Here is a 26,171-nt window from a genome sequence, read left to right on the forward strand (position 1 = left end):
AAAGGTTAAACAGTGTTTAAAAGATTTAAAAAAGTCTAAAATAACTGACTTCAGTTCATTTGTCAGCTGACCCAAAAGTTTCCTGGGGCTGCCTATTAGTCATGCATGTGACAAACAGATGTAGAACTAACATACTAATCATTAAGCATCTGATAATCTATGAGATAAGTGTTTCCAAGAATTTCTGACATAACACAATGTAGAACAAAATATGCTTAGTTTACAAGCATTAAAAATGAAGCACTTTTTCTTCAGACCTTCCCACCCCCTATTTAAACCCAGTTGTAACTACTGATCAGATTTCATGATAGAAAACTTCACTTGACTCCAGGTTATCATGAGACCTGACAAAACAGTAATAAAATGAAGAACTGGATGACAGCTCTCATTAGAGGACTTAGCTGAATATGTGACTATTTACCTTTATTAAAGCCTACTGAAGCAGTTGAAATTTTCTGCTAGTCAACAGCAACAGTTTTTAATCACCTCAAATTCCTGTAATTCCCACTATATCTTGATGCCAGTTTACTAACCACAAAATATGCCCAGGTTTATGATTTTATGGTGGTGTAAGGCCCGTCCACACTAGACTTTGAGAAAGCACTCCTACTGGTGCAGCACTACCAGTGGTACAATGGTGGGAACACTAGCAAAGGCAGGATTTAAATAGTCATCAGTGTTTTTTAACCACAATCTCACAAAGACCTGCTCTGACCAGGATTAGATATACAATGGAAAAAATCTCATGTGCCCTCTTTACAGTAACACTTCTACTATTGCTATCAGCTGCATCAATGATAGTGTAAGGGCTTGACCACACGGACACTTAGCGCACGACAAGCCATGGTGTGAATATACAGCTCACTAGCCTACCACAGATACCCTGCAACCAGTGATGAGCTGCCAAAATCTTAACGGGTTCCCTCCTCACCCCACGAGGGGGTCATTGCCCACCCCTGCCCCCCGGGGACTCCTGCCCCATCCAACGCCCCCACATTCCTTGATGACCCCCCCAGGACCCCTGCCCCATCTACCCTCCTCCCCTGTCCGCTGACTGCTCCCAGAACTGGGCAGGAGGGTCTCATGGGCTACCATAGTGGGTGCCCACCCCTAAGAGCCAGAGGCACCTGCTGGGGGGTGAGGTGGGGAGTCCCGGAGGTGCTTACCTGGAGCAGCTCCCAGGAAGCATCCGGAAGGTCCCGCTCGCTCCTAGGGGCGGGGGAGCATAGCTGGGGGGGAGCAGGGGGAGCGGCCGCTCCCCCCCGATCACATCGAAGGTGGTGCCTTAGGCGCCGACTCCCTGGGTGCTCTGGGGCTGGAGCACCCACGAGGAAAATTTGATGGATGCAGAGCACCCACCGGCAGCTCCCCACCCCGCGCCCGGCCCCAGATCACCTCACCTCCGCTCTGCCTCCTCTGCTGAATGCGCTGCCCCGCTCTGCTTCTCTGCCCCCTGTCCCAGCTTCCTGCGAATCAGCTGTTAGGCGGGAAGCCTGGGAGGACTGAGAAGCACACGGGGGCTTCCTGCTCAGACTGAGGGTGGCAGAGGTGAGCTGGGGCAGGGAGCAGTTCCCCTGCGGCCCCTCCCCGGGTTGCCTGCTGCGGCGTGGACGGCCCTCCTCACACCCCCCGCCCCAGCTCACCTCCGCCTCCCTGGGCCTGAGCGGGAAGCCGCGGCCTGCTTCTCAGCCTGCCCCAGCTTCCCGCGCAAACAGCTGATTCGCGGGAAGCCTGGGGGGGCGGAGAAGCAGGGCCGGATGGCGCGTTCAGGGGAGGAGGCAGAGGCAGAGTGGACGTGAGCTGGGGCCGGTGGTGGGGCGTGGAGCTGCCGGTGGGTGCTCTGCACCACCAAATTTTCCAGGGCTGGAGCACCCATGGAGTTGGCACCTAAGGCGCCACTTTTGGCCTGTCAAATTTAGAAGCCCTTTTAGAACCAGTTCTAAAAGGGCTTCTAAATTTAACAAGTGGTTCTAGCGAACCGGTGCAAACCGGCTCCAGCTCACCACTGCCTGTAACCACGCACTAAAAGTTCCATAGAGCACTCTGACCTATTGCTGTTTCAAGCAGTAGATCAAAGTGCACCACGGAACTTTTAGTGCATGGTAGCAGGATCCAGACAGACAGTTAGTGTGCAGCAAGCTAGTGAGCTGTACAGTCAACCCCTGGCTTGCCATGCACTATGCCTCCATGTGGACAAGCCCTAAGCAATATCATAGTCTAACGGCAAGAGCACTGGGATGGAAGTCAGAAGACCCAAGTTCTAATCATGTTTTGCCACTAAATTACTGTGTCAGTGAAGGCAAGACATTTCACCTTTCTCTGTTTCCCGCTCACCCTTTGTCTTATTTGGACTGCATAGTCCTCAATGCAGGGCTGTCTCTTGTAATGTTTTTGTACAGCATCTAGCACTATGGGACCCCCAATCACAGTTGGGGTCTCTAGATGCTACTGTAACACTATAAAACATAAATAACAAATGTCACAAAGTTTTCCCCCCACAAGAAGTTTACTGTAGGCATACCCCATGGATGAAATCATTCTAGCTACTATTATGTTTAAACATGGATGTTGCTAAGATGTTGTTAGGCTATAAATATGATAAATTCATGAGCAGTAGTATATGATGTGGGTAGTAACTGGACATAGCGACACTGAGAGTGTTATGGGTGTTCGGAGAGGAACTGGTTAGCAGCAAACCTAAACATGGAGATTCAGGAGTATTCTGCGTCAGTGTTATCGGGGGACCACTAAATCTACTGTCTCTTAAATAGACTGTTCCCCAGGAAACATAAGGAATTAATAAGCAAAAAATGTTAGCCGCAAAACCCCTTTCAAAGTTTACTTCTGTGAAAGAGGGCAAAACAACATGGAAGCAAGTTAAATGGCAGTGGCAACAGAAAAAAAATTATCCCTTACTGCCATACTTGAGGTACACACAGTGCACCTTCACCCAGTGACATGATTACTGCAGAAGATTCCTCTCCAAGTTTTGAGCTTTAATAACCTATGTAGCTGACATCAGCTTTGTTACAAAGCTTTTGTTTGTGATCCATTATTTCCACAAGGGAGACGGGTGTCTTTACAACCTCACATGTTATTCCAGAGAAATAAAATAGGTTGCAGCTATTTGGATAAGCAGGACTAATGAAGTGAATCAATTCATTCATGATACCTTCTCACAATCCATACTAGAAGTACCTACTGTGATGGAAATGGAGCTGCTCTGCAGCATTTTAATACTATATGTTGACCTGGTTATTGGGATGCTTACTGCATGAATATATTAGTTTAGTTTAATAGAGGGCTGAAAAGAAAGACAAGCAGAAAGGGAAAAAATGGCTCTGGATAAGCCAACCTTCAGCAAACACTGCAGAATTATTAAAGGAAAATACCAGAATTATTAGCTTTGATGATAACCCCTAAACACAGACGTTCTAAGGGTACACCAGGACTTTTTAAAAGGAATTCTCTTAGAGGGGAGTAAGAGGGAGAGTTGTTTGGGGGAAACAAGATTGTGATAGAAGCACCTGCTGGAGGTGTCTGAAGAAGTTAGTCCTGCCTTGATTATCAGCAGAGGATGGCAGTCATTGGATGTTTTAATCCTTTTTCTGTAAATGTTTTGTTCCTACTGTTAAAACACTACTTTGGTTTTAGGGAAGCTGTTATGTCACTGAATGCCACTAGTATCAGACTCCCAGACAGACCTGCTGGGTAAGCACGACTGATATACAGGGTACTTTACTCAGGTCCCTGTCTAAGAGTGGGAGTTTACAGAATTCCAGCCCAGGAGAGGGTAAAGATATGACGTCCGATAGCTGAGGGAGTGCACTCAGAGACCCAAAAGGGGACAAAGGTGCCGCTAGCACTGTTAGCATGACACCTACATTATAAAAGCATTCTAAGGTATGGAAAACACTTTTTTTCATATCTCTGCTACCAAATGTTTAATTTTTAAGAATAAATATTTTTAGTCCGCCTTTCCTTTCATATTAGAATTTCTTCAGTTTATATCACATTAGTGCAGAAAAAGTTTCTGCACTATTTCTGATTAATCTTGTTTCATGGTGACTTACCTTCTGACCCTTAGAGTGACTGTAAAAATCATCAGGCCATACATCCTTCCCAAACATAACATCATCATTCAGGTAAATAAACTTCTGGGAAAGGCCAGCAATATGATGAATGTGACTTTCAATGGCTGGGGAACTAAAGGTAGGCAAGTGACTCAAATTCTGAAATATGTCCTATCCAAAAAAAAAAAAACCCCAAATCACGTAGGTGTTTTTTCAACACACGTGTAAACTATCAGGTACATCAGACAATGCTTTTTATCTATTCAATGTAAAAATGAATTTAGACAAGAATAGTAAAGAGATGGAGAAAGAGACACAAGGATAGAGAAAATAAATATGGAGATGGTAGAGAAGAAGTAAGTTTTACCATCGTCTCTCCATATAGCTAACAAACATACAAATTTCAAGCTTAAACTGTTTTTTTTTCGCTCTGTCATAACTGGCAGACCAGCATTATTTGTACCTGATCCAAAGCCAACTGATCCCCATGGAAAGACTCCCATACTGCTCAGAGTTTGAGCATGCCAAGATACCCAAAACTCCAGAATTATTTAACCAAAAGCCAGTGATTTTTTCTGTTGCTGTTTATTTGTTTAGTAGATTTGAAGGAATTTTTTAAAGCCAGTTTTAAAAGACACAACTAATACAGCTTTTCAGGTATTTCTTATTTCCAGTAACAATAATGCTAGTCTATCCTGTCTTAATACAAGTTTATTGGCTTTCCACTGGCCCTAAGAAATTCTTTACGGATTGAGATTCAAACAGCATTTACTTTCCCTCAATTTTTTTTTATAAACAGACTTCATAAGGGTATTAGAGACAGACAATTTAGCTGAAGCCTCTGGCTCTTTGAAAACAAAGAGCAAGTTGAAAGTTTGATATACCTTCAGTTGTCTTGTGAAGCAACAAAGTGAAATATAAAATGCAATATGTTTTAATAAAACGAGGTGAAATTAACATGGTTCCTTCTACCTTTGCAATAAAATGCAAGGTTTACTGAGAAAAAAAGGTGCATCTTAAAATCACTATAGAATCCTTTAGAGAGTTTTACCTGATGTGTTACTATAGTTATCCGAGGGTTATCCAGATTAAGCCAGGATGGAATCTGCCCATTAGTGATGATGAAAATGTGTCGAACCCAAGGGGCGTGCCTCTCTATTGATCGGAGGGAATATCTCAGCTCTTCATTATCTTCAAAACGGCTGGCTGAAATATCTTCATCCTGTTTAGACTATGAAAAGAATTAGACCTATATTTACACTTAATTAGAGAGTTACGGTCCCATTCCTACAAAGGTTTATATACATGCTTAAATGAGGCAGTGCACGTAGTCTCAGTGACGTCAATGGGATAACTTACAGTAAGCACATGCGTACGTCAGTGTTATGCAGGACGAGGGCTGTGGCTCTTAAAGGGTAAGTATAATGAAAAAATACCATTATTCCTTTACAAACTGTCTGGTTTCACTAAAATACATTGACATCAGCTGTCTTTACACTGTTGACTACTACGTATCACCAGTATGTCCATGGATCATAATGGGGGCAGGCAGTTATTTGAGTAATCTGGCTCCTCTTTCTTCAAGGTCCCAGAGAGATACTACCCTATCTTCCTGGCTTATGATTAGATATAATTTTCCTGATCTCACACTCCCTCATGTGGTGGACTGACTCAAAGCCACATTGTATTTCAATTATTTTATGTTTCACGACATTAATGTATAAAAGGCATTTTTAATAGTTGTGCCTCTTGGTTCTGTTGTATTATATACTATTTATAAATATTTGTCATCCTAATGATTTGCTTGAATTGCCTTGTGCAATACACATTTTATAAAAATCTACTTTTTAAAAATCCTGGGTTCTTCTATGTTAAAAACTCCCAACAAAAATAGTTTATTGAACAGAAGAGGCACACAGGTCTCATCAACTATCAAATAAACTCAAATATTTCAGTATTTTCTTGTTAAAAAGACTATACTCAGACTGAAACCTCATTTTAAAATTTGTTAGGTAAGTCACATTGTGAAGTCACTATCGCAACACATTTAATCCCCCTAAAAAGCAAACAAAAAAACCTTTGTTAGAAGACAGTTAACACTCCCTAAGGGAAATCCGCATCTACGTCACCCTTATAAGGAATGTCCAGTTAAGGTATCCCTCTTTAATGGATCTTAATTTGAATGACTACCACTTTCAAGGCAGACTCTAACCACATAAATAAGTCCTATACATCTCCAATAACACAATATATACCTCATACTCCTTAATCATACTATAGCTCAAAATCTTAACTCCCACCTCAGGAACACCAATATACATGCCTCAGACATCCACACATCAGCGAACGGAATAATGCATTATTTTTCCGTGAGGAAGTGAAGTCTGAGTTAAGGTTCTGCATTATAGTGAGAAAATATGAACAGTTCCCATAAGCCAAGCAAAAGTTCACAGAAGTATTCAATTTTAATTATAGGATTAAGCTGTTGATTGGTTACAGCATATGACAAGACTTTATAATAAAATATATGCATTTGCTTTGTCTGTCTATATATATGTGATTTACTATAATATAAAAAGGCCTTGGAAGAAAGCAATTGACAAGATTCTTTTTTTAAAAAAAATCTTTCTTTGAAAATAGAAGTTCCTCACTTCATTTAATATAATTTTGATAAAAATGGGCTTTGTCATTTGTTCCACAGAAGAAGACAGTTCTCTTTTACTGAAGTCTTCTAGTTAAATAAAAAGGGCCAAAAAAGTTGTTTTGAAAGCTTTTAGATGAGACACCATTAATATTTTGGCACTACTAACAGTATGTATATTATTATAAAAAAAGGGGGTGGGGGGAAAAGAAATGCCATGAGGAGCAAACAAAATGTGCTATTTTAACTAAGTCTTTTTCCCATCATGAAAAATAAAATGCTTATGTGAAATTAAGTATCTACTGAGACATGACACTTTTGTCAAATTAAAATAATCTGACAAGTTTGCAGACAATTTTACCAAAGTGTGTATGGAAGGCCAAATATTTTTGACTCAGTGGTCCTAAAAGACCATTTGATTAAGCTCCTCTCCCTCCAAACTCTTCTTTCCAGGTTTCAAGATCAGAGAGTTATTTTTTATATGGCAGGAATAGCCAATTCCTAACAATCCTATAATTTTGGGAGAAATACTTGTTCCTTAACTGTATTTATTTAATCATACTCCTTGAAACTTATGACACTATACATTCCTTGGTGAAATTTACCTACCTGACTGATGGCACTGAGATCCCACAGTAAATAAGCAGGATTAAGTGTCAATTCTTTTCCATCTATAGTCATGTTCTTCTTAGCTTGCTTGCTCAGTTCTTGGAAACCCTTGGGGTTATTCAGTTGCAAGAGGGCAACGCTGGCTTCTGAATAAAGCTGTAACTATACAAGCAGAGAAACAATCTTTCATTTCTGGCACGTATCCACACAAGAGAGATCTTTCCCTTGCAAGCTCATTCATTTTTTTGTTGTATTTCTCTCGTGATCGTACTAAGAAAAGACTGAATGATGAAAACTTATAAAATATCAACTATATTGTAAAGCAACCTAACAATGAAGGGCACCAACATGGTAAATGAAAACTGACATCCTCAAATGCATGGCATGTTTCAGGAAGAAGAACCTAATGCTGGGAAACTGAAATTTTCTTTTTTTTTTCATAGAACAATACTCATAAAACTTCATTGTGTGCCTGATATTACTGTTTCCAACTAAGTTTCTCTTATTACACTGCAATCCAGCAGCCATAAATCTGCTTGTGTTAGAAATGCTTCATTATTACATTAAATCATGCATTTTAGTCTCCCCACAATGAAATTCATATTTTTCTGAAACCTCAGTTTAGTTTTTCATTAAAGGAACTATACCTTTTTCTAAAGTAACACCTTTCTGGGGACAGAAAGGCAATTCAGTTATGCCTGTAACATGAAATTTTTAGAACGGCTGAAGGATCAACTTATGATCTCGAAATTTGATACACAAAAGGCTTCAGAACTAATCCATTGGTGGTTCTCGGAGTCCTCAAACATGATTGCCAATCTGCTGCTAAGGTCATTCGTTACTGGGGAACTGTTTGATCTGTTAGCTGTTTTTATCTCTTGCCACTAGTTATTCTGGCTATCAGATTTCATAATGTGCAGGATGAGAAGGGGCTTACACTGGATGCTATATCTGACAGCAAATGTGGCTTGCAAAGGGCAGGAGACTGGTATGTTTTGCTAAAAGTAAAACCACCCAAGTTAAATGTTATAAGGATTTATTTGTACATTGTAGTGTGCAAGATCCAAACAAGTTTAAAATGCACAATTGTGTTCCAGTTCTCTAGAAGCACAGTGTATATATTTAAAAGCTGGACTGAAAATTTAACAGCAGCAAATATGTCGTCAGTTCCTCGGTGCTGTGCAAAAAAAATGTTAGCGCTAATAAAAACAGTTGTCGATTAATGCATACATTTTTAGTTGGCTGAGATTTGTAAAACTAATTTAGTACTTTACAGTAATACTATATCAAGTTAAAAAACAATTGAACCATCCCACCAGATTTTTATGTAACTATTAACTCCCTCGGACTAATTTTTATTTTCGATTAAATCTGACCTTTTCCGCCCCTTTTAAGACAGCACTTGTCACAGTGTTAGCACCCCATCCCTTAGCAATCAAACAAGCACAGCTGTCATGCCTGTGACATTTTAAAGCTGTCGATGGTTTGACTCATATGCTATTTGATCACTTTCAATCTGACTTATGAGGTTTGCCATTAGAAAAATCTAATAAATTGCAGACCTTCCAGGGAATCATTTGAACATACTGATGAAAGGATGGCTTCTGTAGTTGTATGGCTGAGGAATAGTTGCGGTCTGCTCAGCAAGCAATCTCCAAAAATACTGATATGGAAATGCTACAGATTGCAAAGCTGCCATTAGTAGACATGCGCTTTTTTTAGGAATACAACAACGTCATGCAGCCCCGGAGAATCAGATATCTGGCATATGACATGAACGGCTGAGATTCCCATTCCACCCACCCCAAAACGGTTTTTAAAAATATTTAATTTCTATTTGACTTGACCTTACCACCTCGACAAAACAGGGTCAGGTATTAGGAATGGCTTCCTGACTGGATTTGCTACCAATAGTTTTCCTTTCTTCATCACTATTATTTTGTGTGCTCTGGCTGCTCCACATGTGACAATCCAAATGAGGGTGACAAACAGGGTTGGAAGGGATGAGGAATACAGCTATATGATAAGGCAGCAGTTCAGTTTGGGCATGTGCCCACCTAGGTTAGCTTAAGATTTTTCTCTTAAACGTAGAGATTCTGAAAAGCTTTTGAAGAAAAGACAAAACTCTGCTGAAAAACAGTAGTGTGTATTTATATACCTACATAGTATATATGGCAAAACAATCTCTTGAAAACAAGGGAGCAGAGATAGGTTTTCTAACAAAGCAAAACACCCCCCAGAGTTTTAAAGTCTGACCAAAAATCCCTCCCACTCTCCATCACTCAATTCAGTCTCTTTACTCTCCTGTCCATTTGATTAGCTCCTACGTCACCATAGTCTGTTCTAGGCTAGACAACACCAAGCCCAATATATTTCCTTTGCAAGTCACCATTAAGAAACCCTGTTATTGAGTAAAAGCTGCAGACTGAATGATAAAGAGCAGGAGCGCCATCTCGTGTTAAATATGGCAGTTTCAATTGTAAGTGGAAATAAGAGTTCAAACAGTGGACTAAATATTAAAGCACACCTACCCGAACATGTTCAGCCCACAAAACAAATATGATTAGTAAGCACATTAACAGCTAACAGCGGACCAATAAACTTCAAGCTCATTACATTACTAATACATAAATTTCATAGGTAATTATCTATGTGCTTTCACCCTGCAAATTCACATCTTGTATTAACACTCTTTAAAACTTCACAGCATTTTATGAACATTAATCTTCACAGTGTTGCTGTGAGATATGTAAATGACCATTATCCCCATTTTACAGAGAGGGAAGCCGACAAGGAATTTAAGCAAACTGCCTGATGCCACATAGTGCGTCGATAGCAGAGCCAGGTCAGAACTCATGAAGCTCCTGGCTCCTAATCATGCTCAGTCCTCTAGCCTACATTGTCCCTCAAGCTGATCTGATTATAGACAGAATGATCAAACATATTTCTGCAGGGTTTTTTTATTTATTTACTTTTTAATTTCAAGATGTCCCTTACTCAATCACTGCTTTGTAAACATCACTTTTTCTCAACTCCAGTTTGAGCTCACCTATTACAAAACATACAGAAAACTTGTGACAGCTCTCAAGAAAAGACTTTTACAGTCCAGATGGTAGAACTATTTTTATAGGTCTCCGGATCCAGAAATGTGTTGACTCAAGAAAAGAACAGATTCTATTAGACTAGAGTCATTAGCACTGTATGTAAATGTATCACCAGCTTCACTTTTTGGTTTCTAATGCCCTTCCCCTCTTTCCTTCCCCCCTCATATATAGCCACCTTTGCTAATGGAAGTGATTTCAAAATTTGTTTACAGTCCCTTACTTGCAGCACTGCACTGTAAAATAACCACTGCAAGGGTGTGACTGGGAAACTGCATGAGAGTCAGAAGGGCCAGGGAACGATAATTTTGTGACAATTAACATACTTTTAACTTCTTCCATCAGAATATCTCCAAGCATTTTACAAATGATATAAATAAAAAAATAAAAGTTAATATAGCAGAATTGTTTCAAATTTAAATACACACTGTAAAAGGTCCTCCTTCACTGTCTGTAGTATGAACCTGTCATCTCTCATCTTGGACCATAAGGTCTTTGAGTCAGAGACCATCTTTTTGTTTTTATATATTAGAGTGTGTGTGTGTGTGTGTGTGTGTGTGTGTGTGTGCGCGCGCAGTGCCTAGTGCAATGAGGCCCAGCTCTTGACTAGGCACTTCCACAATACAAAGAAGGGTATGTCTACACTACAAAACTAAGCCGGCCTATATTAGGTCGACTTACAGCCACCACATGTCTACACTACCCTCCTTGGGTGAGTGGTGTGTGTCCTCACCAGGAGCGTTTCCACCGACCTAAGAGGGGAAGACTGGGCTCCTGCCAGGAGGCTCCTGAGTTCCTGGCAGGCTGCCCCCCCGCCCCCTTCCCTGCCCCGCAAGGTGTGGAAGAAGCCCCTCTGAGCTTCTCCTGAACCCATTCACTACCAAGAGAAGGAGGAAGCCACGCAGGGCTTCTCCTCCTCCCCCATTTCGCCACCAGGCGTGGGGGGAAGTCACCTGGGGCTTCTTGGCCCCTCATTTGCAGGGGGAAGCTGGGCAGGCTTGTCAATTTCATGGCTCACTGAGCTGTGAAATTGACAAGACTGCCCCACTCCTGGCAGGGAGCAGGCAGGGGGCTCCTTGGCTTTTTGCCCCGGCTCCCACCAGGGATCAGGGTCCAAAGCCACCCAGCCTTCTCGTTCCGGCTCCCAAGCTGGGATCAAGGTCCAAAGCTGCCCAGACTTCTTGCCCCAGCTCCCAAATGGGATCAGGATCCAAAGCTGCCCCAGGCTTTTTGCCCCAGCTCCCAGCTGGCATTGGGCCTCAAGCTGCCCGGGGCTCCTCGCCCTAGCTCCCAGCTGGGATTGGGATCCAGCCACCCAGCTCTCCAGGGGAGCGGTGATAGGAGGTGGTTAGATATATAAGAAAACTGTGTGACATTAGGTATGTATCCTGTTAGCTCCATTATATGTCAACCATCCCCCTTGTCCCTGTTCCTCTTATCAGGAGCCCTGGAGGCCCAACCTGTCCACTCCCACCCCTTGCTACTCCCTACTCCATACAGTAATTCCTCCTTCCATGCTGTCCACCCCACACCAGAGATTTAGGATTTTTAGGATTGAGTGTGAGAAAGGCAAAAAAAAAAAAAAAGGGGAGGGGGGGGATAGAGCTAATCAGAAGACTGCATTTTAGTCACAGTTCAAAATGTGGGGGCAGGACTCCTGGGAAGGGAAGAAGAAAGGGTCCTCATGACCAGTAGTCCCCCGGCAGTCTGTGCCATCTCTTGCCATGATTCCTCTCATTTTTGCTATGTCCAAAAAACACGGCCCTATTTTACAGATGGATAAACTGAGGCACAGACTGTGCAACTTGCCGATGGTCATATAAAGAGTAAGTGGCAGAGTCAGTAACAGAACCATAGTCCTGACTCCTACTTTAGTGTTCTAACCAGTACAAACTCTTCCAAATGCAAAGAGAAAAGAAGTCTAGCCAGGACCTTACATGAACAATACAAGTCTTCCAATCAAATTTAGATAGGCAGGTACCAAGGGACTGTTCTGCCAGAGAGGAGACTGCTGTGAATGTGTCTTGGAAAAATTGACACAGCCAGTACTTCAGTTTTTGAACAACTGAAAGGTAGCAACCTAACCTCCACAGCTTGGACAGCCATTAGATACACAATTGTGGAAGCAATTTTGAAAGCAATTACTTGAGGCACTATCCTGATGTACTTCATGATGCAAGAACATAGATGGACGAAAATAACCTTAAGGGCACGGGAGAGAAAGATGATGACTATCAGCAAAAGCCATAGTATAAGCTTGAAGGTCATGCACTGAAGTTTTGGCATCTGACTGGCCAGGATCTCTCTGTAAAAAGAATTCCAAAACAATGTAATCAAACTACTCTCCCCTGCAAGTTCTTACCAGTTTTATTTTAGAGGCCAAGTTCTCTGGTAGTTTTGCTCTTAGCTGATTTGTCTCTTTGAATGTAGCTGAAAATCCATGAAGGAAAGCCAAATCTTGCATTAACACTAAACCCGGTACTTCTTTGTCTGTGGTCTACAAGAAAAATAGAATTTCTAGTTAGTTCTTGTTTTGTTTTTTGAAAACCCACAGTGATTCACTCACACATCTCTCAAACCTTTCTCCAGATAAGAGAGCTAAATTTGACACCTAGCCCAAACCTCAAAACTAGAATATTTTATTTTATTTTAAAAACACTCTCACACTATTACACACAGGTTTAGGCAAACAGTGAAAGAAATACTTTTTAAAAATGTAGGAAAAGAAAATTAAATTTATACAACATCTGACAGTTTAGTTAAAAAATGTAAGTAATTAACTTAACTCTTAAATAAACATACCAAATAACCTCTCCATACTGTCTGTCTGCTGCTTTCTTTTAACATTCCAGAATGGGCATCTTCAGCTGAAATAAATAAATGGTTCCAGAGGTCATAATTTTAGTACATTCTATTAATTAAATTCATCTCTTGCAAATTAAAGCTTAAAATCTTACAAAAAAGAATGTGAATGGGTTACAGAGCCACAAGTTGTCTGCATTACTTATGAATTATTGGTTAGGTGGTGACCACTTGCTTGACACTATACATTAAGATAAATGAAGAAGTTGTACCTGCTCTGAGAATCTTTTATACAAATGCTAAATACCTAGACACTGCTGTTTGTTCTAAGGTAAAGAATATTAATTTTTGGCAAGTATACAATTTCCTGTTGTACCGTATTAGATCTAGTATTTAGTACAATACATTCAAAAAGGTTTTCTAGGGTTTATTCTCCTCTGTCTAAAAGATCAACTTTCTAAGATTATCAATACAATACGGAAAATGTTATCGAACACAGCAATTTACCTGTAATGTCAAATTCATATAATAACTAATCTTAGCAGTGATATAATCCTTTTCAGCAAAGAATCCCAAAAAGCTTTATAATTAACTCTGGGAGGTAATACCATTTTACAGACAGATAGACTGAGGAAAAGGAGTTAAAATGATTTGCCAAGGTCAAGCAGCAATTCAATGGCAGAGACAGAAATAGAGCACAGGAGACTGCATTCACAGTACTGTACAAGACAACATCACCTGAACAAATGGTTGGAGTCTGACAATTATTTTAAAAAAATACATTTGAATTTAAGGTTTAACATAATGTTCTACCATGTTAGCGCCTTGTATTCGGTAGGCAGGCCAATAAAGGAGATGCTTCTAATGTAGTGGACAATGGTCCAACTTTCCCTGCTCCTAAGCATCCACAAGTGTCTGGAGTAGGAAGAGGACTATATTTTACAGGAGACAGTTTATTTTCTCAGAGTAAGGGTCAGCGTGGTGTACACCAGTGGCTCTCTACCTTTCCAGAATACTGTACCCCTTTTAGGAGTCTGATTGGTCTTGCGTACCCCCAAGTTTCACTTCACTTAAAAACCACTTGCTTACAAAATCAGACATTAAAAATAGAAAAAAAAGTGTCATAGCACACTATTACTGAAAAATTGTTTACTTTCTCATTTTTACCATATACAATAAATCAACTGGAATATATATATTGTACTTACATTTCAGTGTATAGTACACAGAACAGTATAAACAAGTCATTGTCCGTATGAAATTTTAGTTTGTAGTGACTTTGTTAGTCCTTTTTATGTAGCCTGTTGTAAAATTAGGCAAATATGTATATGAATTGATGTACCCCTTGGAAGACCTCTGCATATCCCCAGGGTTATGCGTACCCCTGGTTGAGAACCACTGGTGTACTTAATAACCAACTATTTGTACAAATGTCTGAAGAGGTATGGAAAACTGGAGTACCTACAAAGGAAGCAACATGGACGTTCACAACATACAGGTGGGCAAAACTTCAAAATTCCACTTAAAAGCTTACAGGACTCAGAAAAATCAGCACCTTGAAGTACAGATTGATGAGAGTACACTCCTTCTGTCACAGTAGCCTTAAAGTGCATGTTTTTAAGAATTCCATGTGCACTTCAACAGGAAAATACTCCGTTAACAACAAACATACAGTTACGTCAGCTTTGTCAGCATGGCCTTTTTTCCTTTAGCTTTATTAAATGCAGTCTATTATTTGTTTACTGTAGCACCCGCTACATGGTAAGTGGTTTCCAGAGAGACAAAAAGGAACAGTCCACCAGGACAGACAGATGATGCTGCGAAACAAAGGGCTGACCCTTTAAAGAAGGCCAAAGACCCAAGCACAGCCTGCTGTTGATTTCAGCTAAGAATGGCGGCTGGGATAGGAAGGCCAAACCATGCAAGCTTCTTGGTCAGTCTAAAAAGAGCAGGTAATGAAGCAAAATCAGGCGTGGGGGTATTCACCAAAAGAGCTGGACAAGGACCCCAGGCATGGCTGCGTAGGAAAGGCCCTGTGAAAAAAGCTAGAGACTGGTCTGGGGTAGGAAGTTGTTTGGATAAAGGCCAAGTTCACCTTGCAACGCTAGTACCAAGAAAAATATTGGTTTTCCCTCTGATGATTGAAAACACAACAAACCAGTTCTTACCTTCCTTAGGACTGTCAAAAACAACTACTGTCACATTGGTAGAAGGATTTTTTGGTTTTGCTATAAAGAATATATTGTTAGCAGCTTGTAAAGAAGGATGAACAGATTGCAGGTCCTTCAGAGTGATGTTGGCAGGCACGGCAGGGTCTAGGACAAGCATTGGCACTTTAATGCAGTGTGTCAGTAAACACTCCAGGTGCTTCTCACTAGAACAAAATATCAAAAGTATATTTAATGCCAATCGAAAATTAACATATCGTTAACATTTGGGAGACACAATATACAGAAGTCTGCTAGCAGCATTTCTTTGAATACTTCTGACCATTTTTCTGTAAAATCTGACCCCTGTTATATTTGTAAGTGGCTTACTATTCTGGAAGAAGGAAAGAGGGTTGTTTTGCTAAAAAAAAATCCTATTGCTATAACTTTAACTCATCCACATTATCGCTGACTTTTTCTGGTTTTCTTTGGAGTGGTGAGGAGATACAATTTTTTAAAAGTTCCTGTTTACTGTGTTAACATTTGTAAAAACTGTGGTTTAACCCAAATGATCTTCAAACTACAGCAAACCAAGCAAAGTGCCGTGCAGAATGGGGGGTGGGGATCTATACTATCCCTGCGCCATTAATAGCCCTTCATCCATCAGCTAACCGTAAAAAGGCAGTTTTCCAAACAGCCTATGAGAAATCTGGCCCACAGTATGGACTATAATAACCAGATTTGCCACCCTGAAAGAAGGAATGCCAGAGTGGTGACCTTCGTAAGCAACATTTGTTCAGAGTGTACCACAACTTTCCATCCCCATATTTTTAAATATATTTTTAAAACATTGAGTCAAGTTCATATCAGAAAGGCCATTCTTGTTGGGGAAAGCCCAGACAGTGACTAAAAATCTTCACACAAGCATATTATGAAGCATTTGGAATAAAGCTCTAAACAGCTCGTACAATTAAATTTCAGATTTTATTCCCTTTGTCCATTTCAGGGAAATATTGTGGAAATCTTTACATAGCTCCTGAGACCTATGATCAACTAGAACAGAAAAGCTGTAATGTAATATCTAGAATGCAATACATACTGACATGGCACCTCTATATTATATGCAGTTACTTGTAACACTATGCAGGTAGAAGGAAAGGTGAACACAGTATAAAGGAGAGAATCTTTAATGCTATGCAGGTAGAAGGAAAGGTGAACACAGTATAAAGGAGAGAATCTTTAATGCTTTTGGGTTATACAGGACTCTGTTTAATATACATTGGGCCAACCTTTAAAGTGTAAATTATGTGAGAACAGAGACAACAAGTCCACAATTTCTAAACATTACAAACTTTCACTTGTGGAGAAGCACACCCATTTTCACAATTTACTCATTATCTTTGTTCAGTGCAAATATTTGTGATTTTAAATTGTTTGAAATGATACAAAAGATAAGAATGCACTGGTCACCAGAGAGCAAACATACCATATAAACTGAAATTAATTTCAAACAAAAACGTAAGCCATCTCTTGCTTTCTTTGACTTCATTATTTAGGGCTAAAAAAGTTTACCTTTTCTTAGGTGGTTCTGTTGTATTTTTCCCAAGCATTTCCCTAAACAAAAAATAAAGTTACATTAAATTACACTGAGTCAATTATAAAGAATTTGGGCTGAATATTCAGACACCTGGGCATAGAATGTCTTGTGAAACTGAATGATTTCCATAACAGAACACTCTTCTATAATTACTCCAGAGGACATGAAGGAAAATGTATTTGCAGAGGAAGGAAACACATGATCTTGTGAATAAGGCATACGACAGGGACTCAGGTGACCTATCTGACTCTGCTCCAGCCTTCCTGTGTGAGCTTTGGTAAGGCATTCAATTTATGTGTCTCAGTTTCTCCATCTATAAAATGGAGATAATATTTCCTTACCTCACATTGGTATTATGAGGCTAAATTTATTAATATTTGTAAAACACGAGGAAAGATTAGATTAGATTAGATATGCAAAAATTGTAAGGTTATCAGAGCCAGGATTATGCCCATATTGGAAAGCAGCTAGCACATTCTGACAGGTATTGCTATGTAAACAATAATAATAAAATATTAATAAAATGCCACATGAACACTGAATTTCACTTTTCAGTTGGACAATTAATGTTAACAACCTAGCTACAGACCGTAACATATGAAAAATGGATGAATGTATTACCTTTTATTTACTTTTGTTGTTGTTGTTTTTAATTACAACTGAACACTATAACAGCTTGAGTAACAGAATGAGATGATTTTCTAGGTGGTGAATAGATTAGGTAAAAAGCCTGAAGAGTTGCTGACCAAGAACTGAATCAAGTGTTCCTGGACAACATAACCTGCAGCAGCAGCAGCATCAGCAGCAGCAGCAGCATTTGTTTTCTGAATAGTGGGCTGCCTAGGGTTTGAAGTTTTTGGTGGATAATTTTATAATACAATCAAGTTTAAATAGGTGTGTCCAGAACAAGTTAATACCTAAAAAACTGAAGCCTTGAATGTTGCAATGCATGATTTTCGCAGTTCCCTTGCCCTGTAGAGCTAACTAATCTGTTTTATATCTTCAAATGATGTATATCCTTCTCTGCACAGTCTTAGTTTTTATGATACTCAAAATTGAACTTTAAAAGGAGCACTCGAGCACAGGTTTTAATAGAAGTTTTTAACAAAGCCCAAATACAAAGGAATGTTTCATTGTGCTTTCAAAAAGTTGGCATAAATAAGGTTTTTCTCCTATTTAAAAAAAAACTTTCTCTTGCAGAGTTCTGAAACCAAACCAAATTTAGTTATTATTTGCAGAGAGCCACTTTTGTGCATGGCACTTAAAAAACAAGAATCATAGAGTATCAGGGTTGGAAGGGACCTCAGGAGGTCATCTAGTCCAACCCCCTGCTCAAAGCAGGACCAATCCCCAATTAAATCATCCCAGCCAGGGCTTTGTCAAGCCTGACCTTAAAAACTTCTAAGGAAGGAGATTCTACCACCTCCCTAGATAATGCATTTCAGTGTTTCACCACCCTCCTAGTGAAGAAGGTTTTCCTAATATCCAACCTAAACTTCCCCCACTGCAACTTGAGACCATTACTCCTTGCCCTGTGCTCTTCTACCACTAAGAATAGTCTAGAACCATCCTCTTTGGAACCACCTCTCAGGTAGTTGAAAGCAGCTATCAAATCCCCCCTCATTCTTCTCTTCTGCAGACTAAACAATCCCAGTTCCCTCAGCCCCTCCTCATAAGTCATGTGTTCCAGACCGCTAATAATTTTTGTTGCCCTTCGCTGGACTCTCTCCAATTTATCCACATCCTTCTTGTAGTGTGGGGCCCAAAACTGGACATAGTACTCCAGATGAGGCCTCACCAACGTCGAATAGAGGGGAACGATCACGTCCCTCGATCTGCTCGCTATGCCCCTACTTATACATCCCAAAATGCCATTGGCCTTCTTTGCAACAAGGGCACACTGTTGACTCATATCCAGCTTCTCGTCCACTGTCACCCCTAGGTCCTTTTCCGCAGAACTGCTGCCTAGCCATTCGGTCCCTAGTCTGTAGCTGTGCATTGGGTTCTTCCGTCCTAAGTGCAGGACCCTGCACTTATCCTTATTGAACCTCATCAGATTTCTTTTGGCCCAATCCTCCAATTTGTCTAGGTCCCTCTGTATCCTATCCCTGCCCTCCAGCGTATCTACCACTCCTCCCAGTTTAGTATCATCCGCAAATTTGCTGAGAGTGCAATCCACACCATCCTCCAGATCATTTATGAAGATATTGAACAAAACCGGCCCCAGGACCGACCCCTGGAGCACTCCACTTGACACCGGCTACCAACTAGACATGGAGCCATTGATCACTACCCGTTGAGCCCGACAATCTAGCCAACTTTCTACCCACCTTATAGTGCATTCATCCAGCCCATACTTCTTTAACTTGCTGACAAGAATACTGTGGGAGACCGTGTCAAAAGCTTTGCTAAAGTCAAGAAACAATACATCCACTGCTTTCCCTTCATCCACAGAACCAGTAATCTCATCATAGAAGGCGATTAGATTAGTCAGGGATGACCTTCCCCTGGTGAATCCATGCTGAGATATGACAAGGTCACAATAAATTAATATTTTCTTTGTATTTGAAAGGTTGCCCGAATAGTCAGCTGTTCCTTGCTGGAAGGAGTTTTGAAAGAAGTTCATTTTGATGAAGGCCAAGTGTATAAGAACAAGGAAATAAAACTGACAAGTCTTAGTTTGGCTGTACATGCAGAGTAACATGGCAAAAAGAAAATGGAGAGTATCCATTAAGCATTACTGCAGCCAGCTAGAAACAACTGTATTATGTCTCCATTGAACAGATTCTTACCTCATTGTTTTCTGTTCTTCCTCCATCTGTTCTCTAACCTGTTGCAATTCTTTGATCAGCTCAACATCTGTGCCATTCACCCAGGTGTACACCACATCAATTGGCATGGGCAAACAGAGTCTACATAAACCACAAGAAAGAGCAGTATAACCTATTTACAAGTGTATGACAGTAGCATGGATTACATTGTAATACAAAAGACAGTTGAAACTCATGGACTCTGTGTTAAAAACTGAACAAAGTAAAACGCTGCTCTCTGTCTGTGTATTATCCTCCCAATTATACAAAAGCTTTTAACACAACTCTGCAGAAGTAAAACTAAGAGAAGGTGATAGACAAAGTGATCATCTGCATCAAACTTAACTAGTGGTCAAAATGTTAGTTATACTCAATGAGAGAATGCTTTAACATGTTCCTCTTTCACTCCAATTTTTTATCCAATGACTTTGAATAACCTCCTATTAAAATAATCGTTTTTCAAATCCTCCATGTAAAGATCCAGGCACACTCTTAGTACATGGACTACTCAGATGAGGACAAAACAGTCTGAAGTACAGAGACTATTTTGAATCACGCCTTTATTGTTGGTAAATTATACAGAACAAGAGAAAAAAAACAAGACAAGGGATGAAATTCTGGTCCCACTGACTTAAACGAGACCAGGATTTCACTCCAGGAGTCTCTCTTGGGTAATAGCATTGAGTTTAATTAACCAACAGCTAAAGCAGGGTCTATAATATAGACTCTAGACAACAGCGAACAAATTCATCCCTGATCCAACTCTAGTATCTTGAGTTGCACTCCCATAAGGCATCTGGAGAGATTACAGGTCTTCTAGCAAACTTAGTTCAGAAGCAGCAATAGCAGTTTAGAATAAATTAGTAAGAAAATTTACCTGAAAATTTCCTTTCTTCAAGTAATAAGGTCCTCAGACCTGTTACAATGGGTACTTCAGCCTACTTGTAGCTTGGGGGAAGAACCAGAACTGACAGATACTGGCAACAGGGAAATGCCCCACCTATTGAAGTGCCCTCCAATTGATATAACTTCCACAGCCAGGATAATTCAAATCTACTTTCTTAAATTACATCTTGCGCTAAACATACTTTCAGGAAAATTACAATTATTTTTGCTGCTGCAGAGCATAATAAATTCAACCTAATAACAAATCCAAACTCTTGGATGTCAATTTCCATTTCTATTCTGGATGATCCATTTGTTTCCAGGGTTGACTGGGTCTGTGAAGCTTATTACTTGAAGAAAGGAATTTTTCAGATGAGCACAGATAAACTTCCCTATTTTTCTTCATGCCAAAGTCCACAGATCTTTTACACCGGGATTTTTATAGCAGTGTGCCTTTAGGGTGGGAAGCAGGGTCATGCTTTAAATATGGACATCCAAAATGAGGTAGACTATATATATATAAGACCTCCATCTTCCCCTGGGTACTAAGGCATGGAGAAGACCTCTGCCAAAAGAAAAGAAATGGTATTAGCTAAAACTAGATGCCCAATATGTAGAATTTAGTGAACTAATATCATAGGTGCTAGAACTAGGGGTGCTGCTTGAAGTAGTTTCCATTATATCCAGGGTTTACAGTTTTGTATAGTGGGGGTGCTGAGAGCCATTGAACCAATTGTCCAGCATTCCTGCTAATGCCCATCTAGCAGATCTCAGTACAAAAGACATGCCCTGAGATTATCAGTGCTTCTAATGACTGGACTCTGATACTTAACCAAAGAAGGAAAGTTTCTTGAATTTACTTAGGGAACAAATTACAGTTGTGAGGACTACCATTTTGATATAAAAGTACAACAGTGGGTCTTATTAAAGAAACTCCCAACTTCAAATAAAAGCTCACCTGATTAAAGGTAACAGCCATCAGAAGGCCTATTCTATTGGCTAGGAAATATAATGGCACCTCTTACAGGGGTTCGATTTGGGTAGTGCTGTAAGGAGCAGAATAATTCCAAGGTTGTGCTCTATGGCTATGCAGGGTGGGAATAAGGTTGATGCCGTAAGCATTTAATGTTGGGATTTGTCCAAAACTTCCTTTTTTTGAACACGCTGAGAACATTATACGATAAAGACTTGACCAGGCTGCTATAGGGATGGCAGGAGGGGGATGAAGCTGAACCCAGAGACCCTTTACTGTACACTCTGGTGTTGGCAGTGTCTGTGCTGTGTGTGATGCCCTTCACCCATGGCCTGCAGGGAAGTGGAGGTGAAGAAGGTGTCTGAGGTCCACAATCAGAGATGAGGTTGCTGGTGTAGATTATGGGGACATAGGCAAGATCTTCCATCTGGTGTGCCCCCCTTCTGGCTTCACTCCTCTGAGTTAAGATGGGAGAGGCGGGGCTGCCTGCCCCAGAACCAGTTCTTTTCTGGTCTTGCATGCTTCCCTTCCTGCCAGGGGAGGGAGCTGTGGTGACCACATCCAGCCTGGGATGCATCTTGTCCATCAGAACTCCTTTCCCACCCAGGGAGGTAACCCTGCCTAACCTGCTGAGAGGGAAACTGCATGCCCACATAGTCAGCAGAGCTCCCCAGTGAGACGAGTGTTAAAGGGGGGAGCGAGAGACAACCCCTTAACTGTAGCCCCTGGTTTTCTGAGCTTTCTCCCCTTGAAGTCTGCAAGGGTGCCAGCCACTGCAAACGCCTCAGACGAGGAGTTGGAGCTGAGGGGACAAATCTCCCAAAAATGCAGCTCTGGGACATGGCTGGAAATTAGCCAGAAAAATTATTTAAGATGAATTTTAGCAACAAATTTGAAATAAATTTTGGAATTTCACTCCAAAAATCTATGCAGCATGAGGGTATGGCAGAGCTGCCTGTCACCATGGGGGAAGAGCAAACTGGACGGAATTTCAGGAGGCAAGACTTTCCCCTGCTGTCAGTGACTGGCAGGGCTGATTCTGCCCCCAAGCTACCAACAGGCTGATGTACCCACTGTAGTTGATCTGTGTACTTTAGTATGAAGAACAAGTATTTTAAACTATCCTTTTGGGGTTTTGCATTTTAAGGACTACATTCTGTTATCATTACTCATGTGGAGTAGTTGTCCTATGGATAGGCTACTAAACACATTCAGGGTGACAGACTGTAACCCTAAGATTGGACAGCCCTGTTATAGTACAGTAACTCCTCACTTAACATTGTAGTTATGTTCCTGAAAAATGCAACTTTAAGTGAAACGATGTTAAACGAATCCAATTTTCCCATAAGATTTAACGTAAATGCGGGGGGGGTTAGGTTCCAAGGAAATTTTGGGGGGCAGACAAAAGGCATTATATACTGTACAGTACTGTACTGTACTGTGGTTGGGAAGTGCCCCTGGCTTACCCCACACAGGCACAGCCCGCTGCAGGCAAGGACGCTAGGAAGCAACTTCGCAGCAGCAGTGGCAGCTTACCTGGAGAAGAACAAGCGCCGACTTTGCTGGGGGATGCTCCAGGCACGCCTCTTCCCGTCCCTGCTTCGCTCCAGGCCCACCTTTTCCCACCTCCTCTCCGGAGCACCCCGCATTGCCACTCCTTCCCCACCCCCAGAAAGTCCTAAGCGCTGGGAGGGAGCGGGAGGAGGAACTTGTGCAATGCTCCCTTGTAAAGTTGCTGCTCTTCCACAAAATCTTACATGCAGTGTACAGAGCAGGCAGCCAGACGACATTCTAAGGGAGCACTGCACAACTTTAAATGAGCATGTTCCCTAACTGAGTAGCAATGTAACTTTGAAACAACGTTAAGCAGGAGGACATTAAGTGAGGAGTTACTGTATGACCAATTAACATCACAAATTTTCTCCTAACACACATCATTGTGAGAGAAAACAAATGCCCCACACTTCTACTGTCCATAGTCTTCACCATGATAGCTTTTAACTTTGGCTTAATCAAAAAACTACCTGATTCAGAATAATGGTTTTCAGTCATCCTGTTCTATCCAAGTCAACTGCATAAAATAATTTAATAATATGCATACACTTGAGCCAAAACCTGTACTTACAACCCAATGGAATTCCCCCTGAAATCAGAAATCAACTCCACTGAAGCAGAATTTAGTCCTTATCTTTCACTGTCTCCATCTAAACTTGAGTTTTTTGAACGTACAAAAATTCAGAATTTGATTGAACTTTTTTTAAAAATTAACACCCCCCTGCATAATAGTCTTTCAGCCAAAAAAGAAGTCAGCAAGGTCTGAATTTATAACAGACTTTTGTTAAACATTCAAACACCAAAAAGTACTAGCTAAATAAATATAGGGTTTGTTCCAGCCAAATAAAAATGAACTTCAAATACTGATCTGGATTCAACAGGTTTGACTAGTTTGTGTTAGGTTCAGTGCCTCTACAAAATTTAGTTTTAGCTAAGCAAATTTATTATGTCTATGCAAAGTCTTGAAATGCTGACACTCAATGTTAGGCTATTTATGATCTCAGAGCATTGTATTACTTTTAATCAGTAAGGCTTGAATAAATTTCTTAGTGAGATTGGTAGATTTGTGTTCTCACATGAATGACACGACACTCATGCCCTGAGAAAACAAACTCAATTTCCTCTTGATCTATCAACTGCTTTTAATATTGTTGACCACAAGGTGGTGTTGGCAAGGATAGATGGTATTTGAAGGGGAAAGAACAGAACTGCTCAACAGGACAGACAGTAGCGGATAATTGCTCCATTGTCTCAAGAGCTCTCTCACATAGCAGTACTGCAGAGCCTTAGTCTGTCATTCCTGTTTAACGTGCACGTGAGGTTGCTAGAAGAGACTGAGAAACTGTCTGGATTGCAGTCCCAGCAGTATGCGAGAAAAACTCAGGTCTACAGCTCAGCTTTACCAGACCTGGAGATAAAAGTTTAGTTAATTGGTTTTCCTAGCGTCTGGTCAGGTGTGAAACTCAGTTAGCTGAAACTCAGATAAGACAAAGGTTATGCTGGAAAAAATCGATCACAGAAAATAACTGTTTCTGCAATTGTTCACAACCTAAAGGTGCCTTTTGGATCATCAGCTACTTCTGGGTGTTCAATATAGCAGTGATGGTCAACAATGTTTTCTATCTTCACTTGGCTTGGAAGTTGCAATGTTTCCTTTTTTATTCCTATTCCACCACAGCTATCTGTGCTTTTGTCACCTCTGGAATGGATTACTATAATGCATTCTGCATGAGACGACTCCTGAAACACACAGAAAGCTCTATTTCTGGGGACTAGAGATATTCACTCTGCAGTAGAAAGAACGAGGAGTACTTGTTCTAAGGAGGCACCTTAGAGACTAACAAATTTATTTGAGCATAAGCTTTCGTGGCTAAAGCCCACTTCATCAGATGCATACAGTGGAAAATACAGTAGGAAGAGATAGATAGATACACAGGTAGATACACAGAGAACATGAAATAATGAGGGTTATCATACCAGCTCTAAAGAGACCAATCAATTAAGGTAGGCTATTATCAGCAAGAGAAAAAAAACTTTTGAAGTGATAATCAGGATGGCCCATTTCAAACAGTTGACAAGAAGGTGTGAGTAACAGTAGGGGGAAAATTAGCATGGGGAAATAGTTCTGAGTTATTGTAATAACTCATCCACTCCCAGTCTTTATTCAAGCCTAATTTAATGGTGTCCCCTTTGCAGATTAATTCCAGTTCTGCTGTTTCTTGTTGGAGTCTGTTTTTGAAGTTTTTTTGTTGAATAATTGCAACCTGAAGCAAACACTCACCAGCAACCAAACCACACCACACAACAAAAACACTAACCCAGGAACCTATCCTTGCAACAAAGCTCATTGCCAACTCTGTCCACATATGTATTCAAGGGACACCATTATAGGACCTAATCACATCAGCCACACTATCAGAGGCTCATTCACCTGCACATCTACCAACGTGATATGCCATCATGTGCCAGCAATGCCCCTCTGCCATGTACACTGGTCAAACCGGACAGTCTCTACGCAAAAGAAAAAATGGACACAAATCAGATGTCAAGAATTATAACATTCAAAAACCAGTTGGAGAACACTTCAGCCTCCCTGGACACTCAATTACATACCTAAAAGTCACAATTATTCAACAAAAAAAACTTCAAAAACAGACTCCAACAAGAAACAGCAGAACTGGAATTAATTTGCAAACTGGACACCATTAAATTAGGCTTGAATAAAGACTGGGAGTGGATGAGTCATTACACTAACTAAAAACTATTTCCCCATGCTAATTTTCCCTCTACTGCTACTCACACCTTTTTGTCAACTGTTTGAAATGGGCCATTCTGATCATCACTTCAAAAGTTTTTTTTCTCCTGCTGCTAATACCCCACCTTAATCGATTGGCCTGGTTAGAGCTGCTATGGCAACCCCCATTTTTTTCATGTTCTCTGTGTATCTATCTTCCTACTATATTTTCCACTACATGCAAC

The 26,171-nt window shown here is 40.6% G+C and overlaps 1 protein-coding gene across 2 annotated transcripts in view; it reads right to left on the reverse strand.

Moving 5' to 3' along the window:
- Positions 1-26,171, reverse strand: part of GNPTAB (N-acetylglucosamine-1-phosphate transferase subunits alpha and beta) — a 70,242-nt gene that overhangs the window by 26,699 nt on the left and 17,372 nt on the right. The window contains exons 3-10 of one of the 2 annotated variants that reach the window (XM_048831288.2): positions 19,763-19,882; positions 16,946-16,987; positions 15,395-15,600; positions 13,227-13,291; positions 12,787-12,921; positions 7,324-7,485; positions 5,125-5,304; positions 4,074-4,244 (exon numbers count right to left, since the gene is read on the reverse strand). In XM_048831288.2, coding sequence (XP_048687245.2) covers positions 4,074-4,244; positions 5,125-5,304; positions 7,324-7,485; positions 12,787-12,921; positions 13,227-13,291; positions 15,395-15,600; positions 16,946-16,987; positions 19,763-19,882 — 1,081 coding nt within the window. The remainder of the gene's footprint in view (positions 1-4,073; positions 4,245-5,124; positions 5,305-7,323; positions 7,486-12,786; positions 12,922-13,226; positions 13,292-15,394; positions 15,601-16,945; positions 16,988-19,762; positions 19,883-26,171) is intronic. The other variant, XM_048831299.2, reaches the window with a different exon arrangement.

Source organism: Caretta caretta, chromosome 1, assembly GCF_965140235.1.
Source record: "Caretta caretta isolate rCarCar2 chromosome 1, rCarCar1.hap1, whole genome shotgun sequence".
Taxonomy (NCBI): domain Eukaryota; kingdom Metazoa; phylum Chordata; order Testudines; family Cheloniidae; genus Caretta; species Caretta caretta.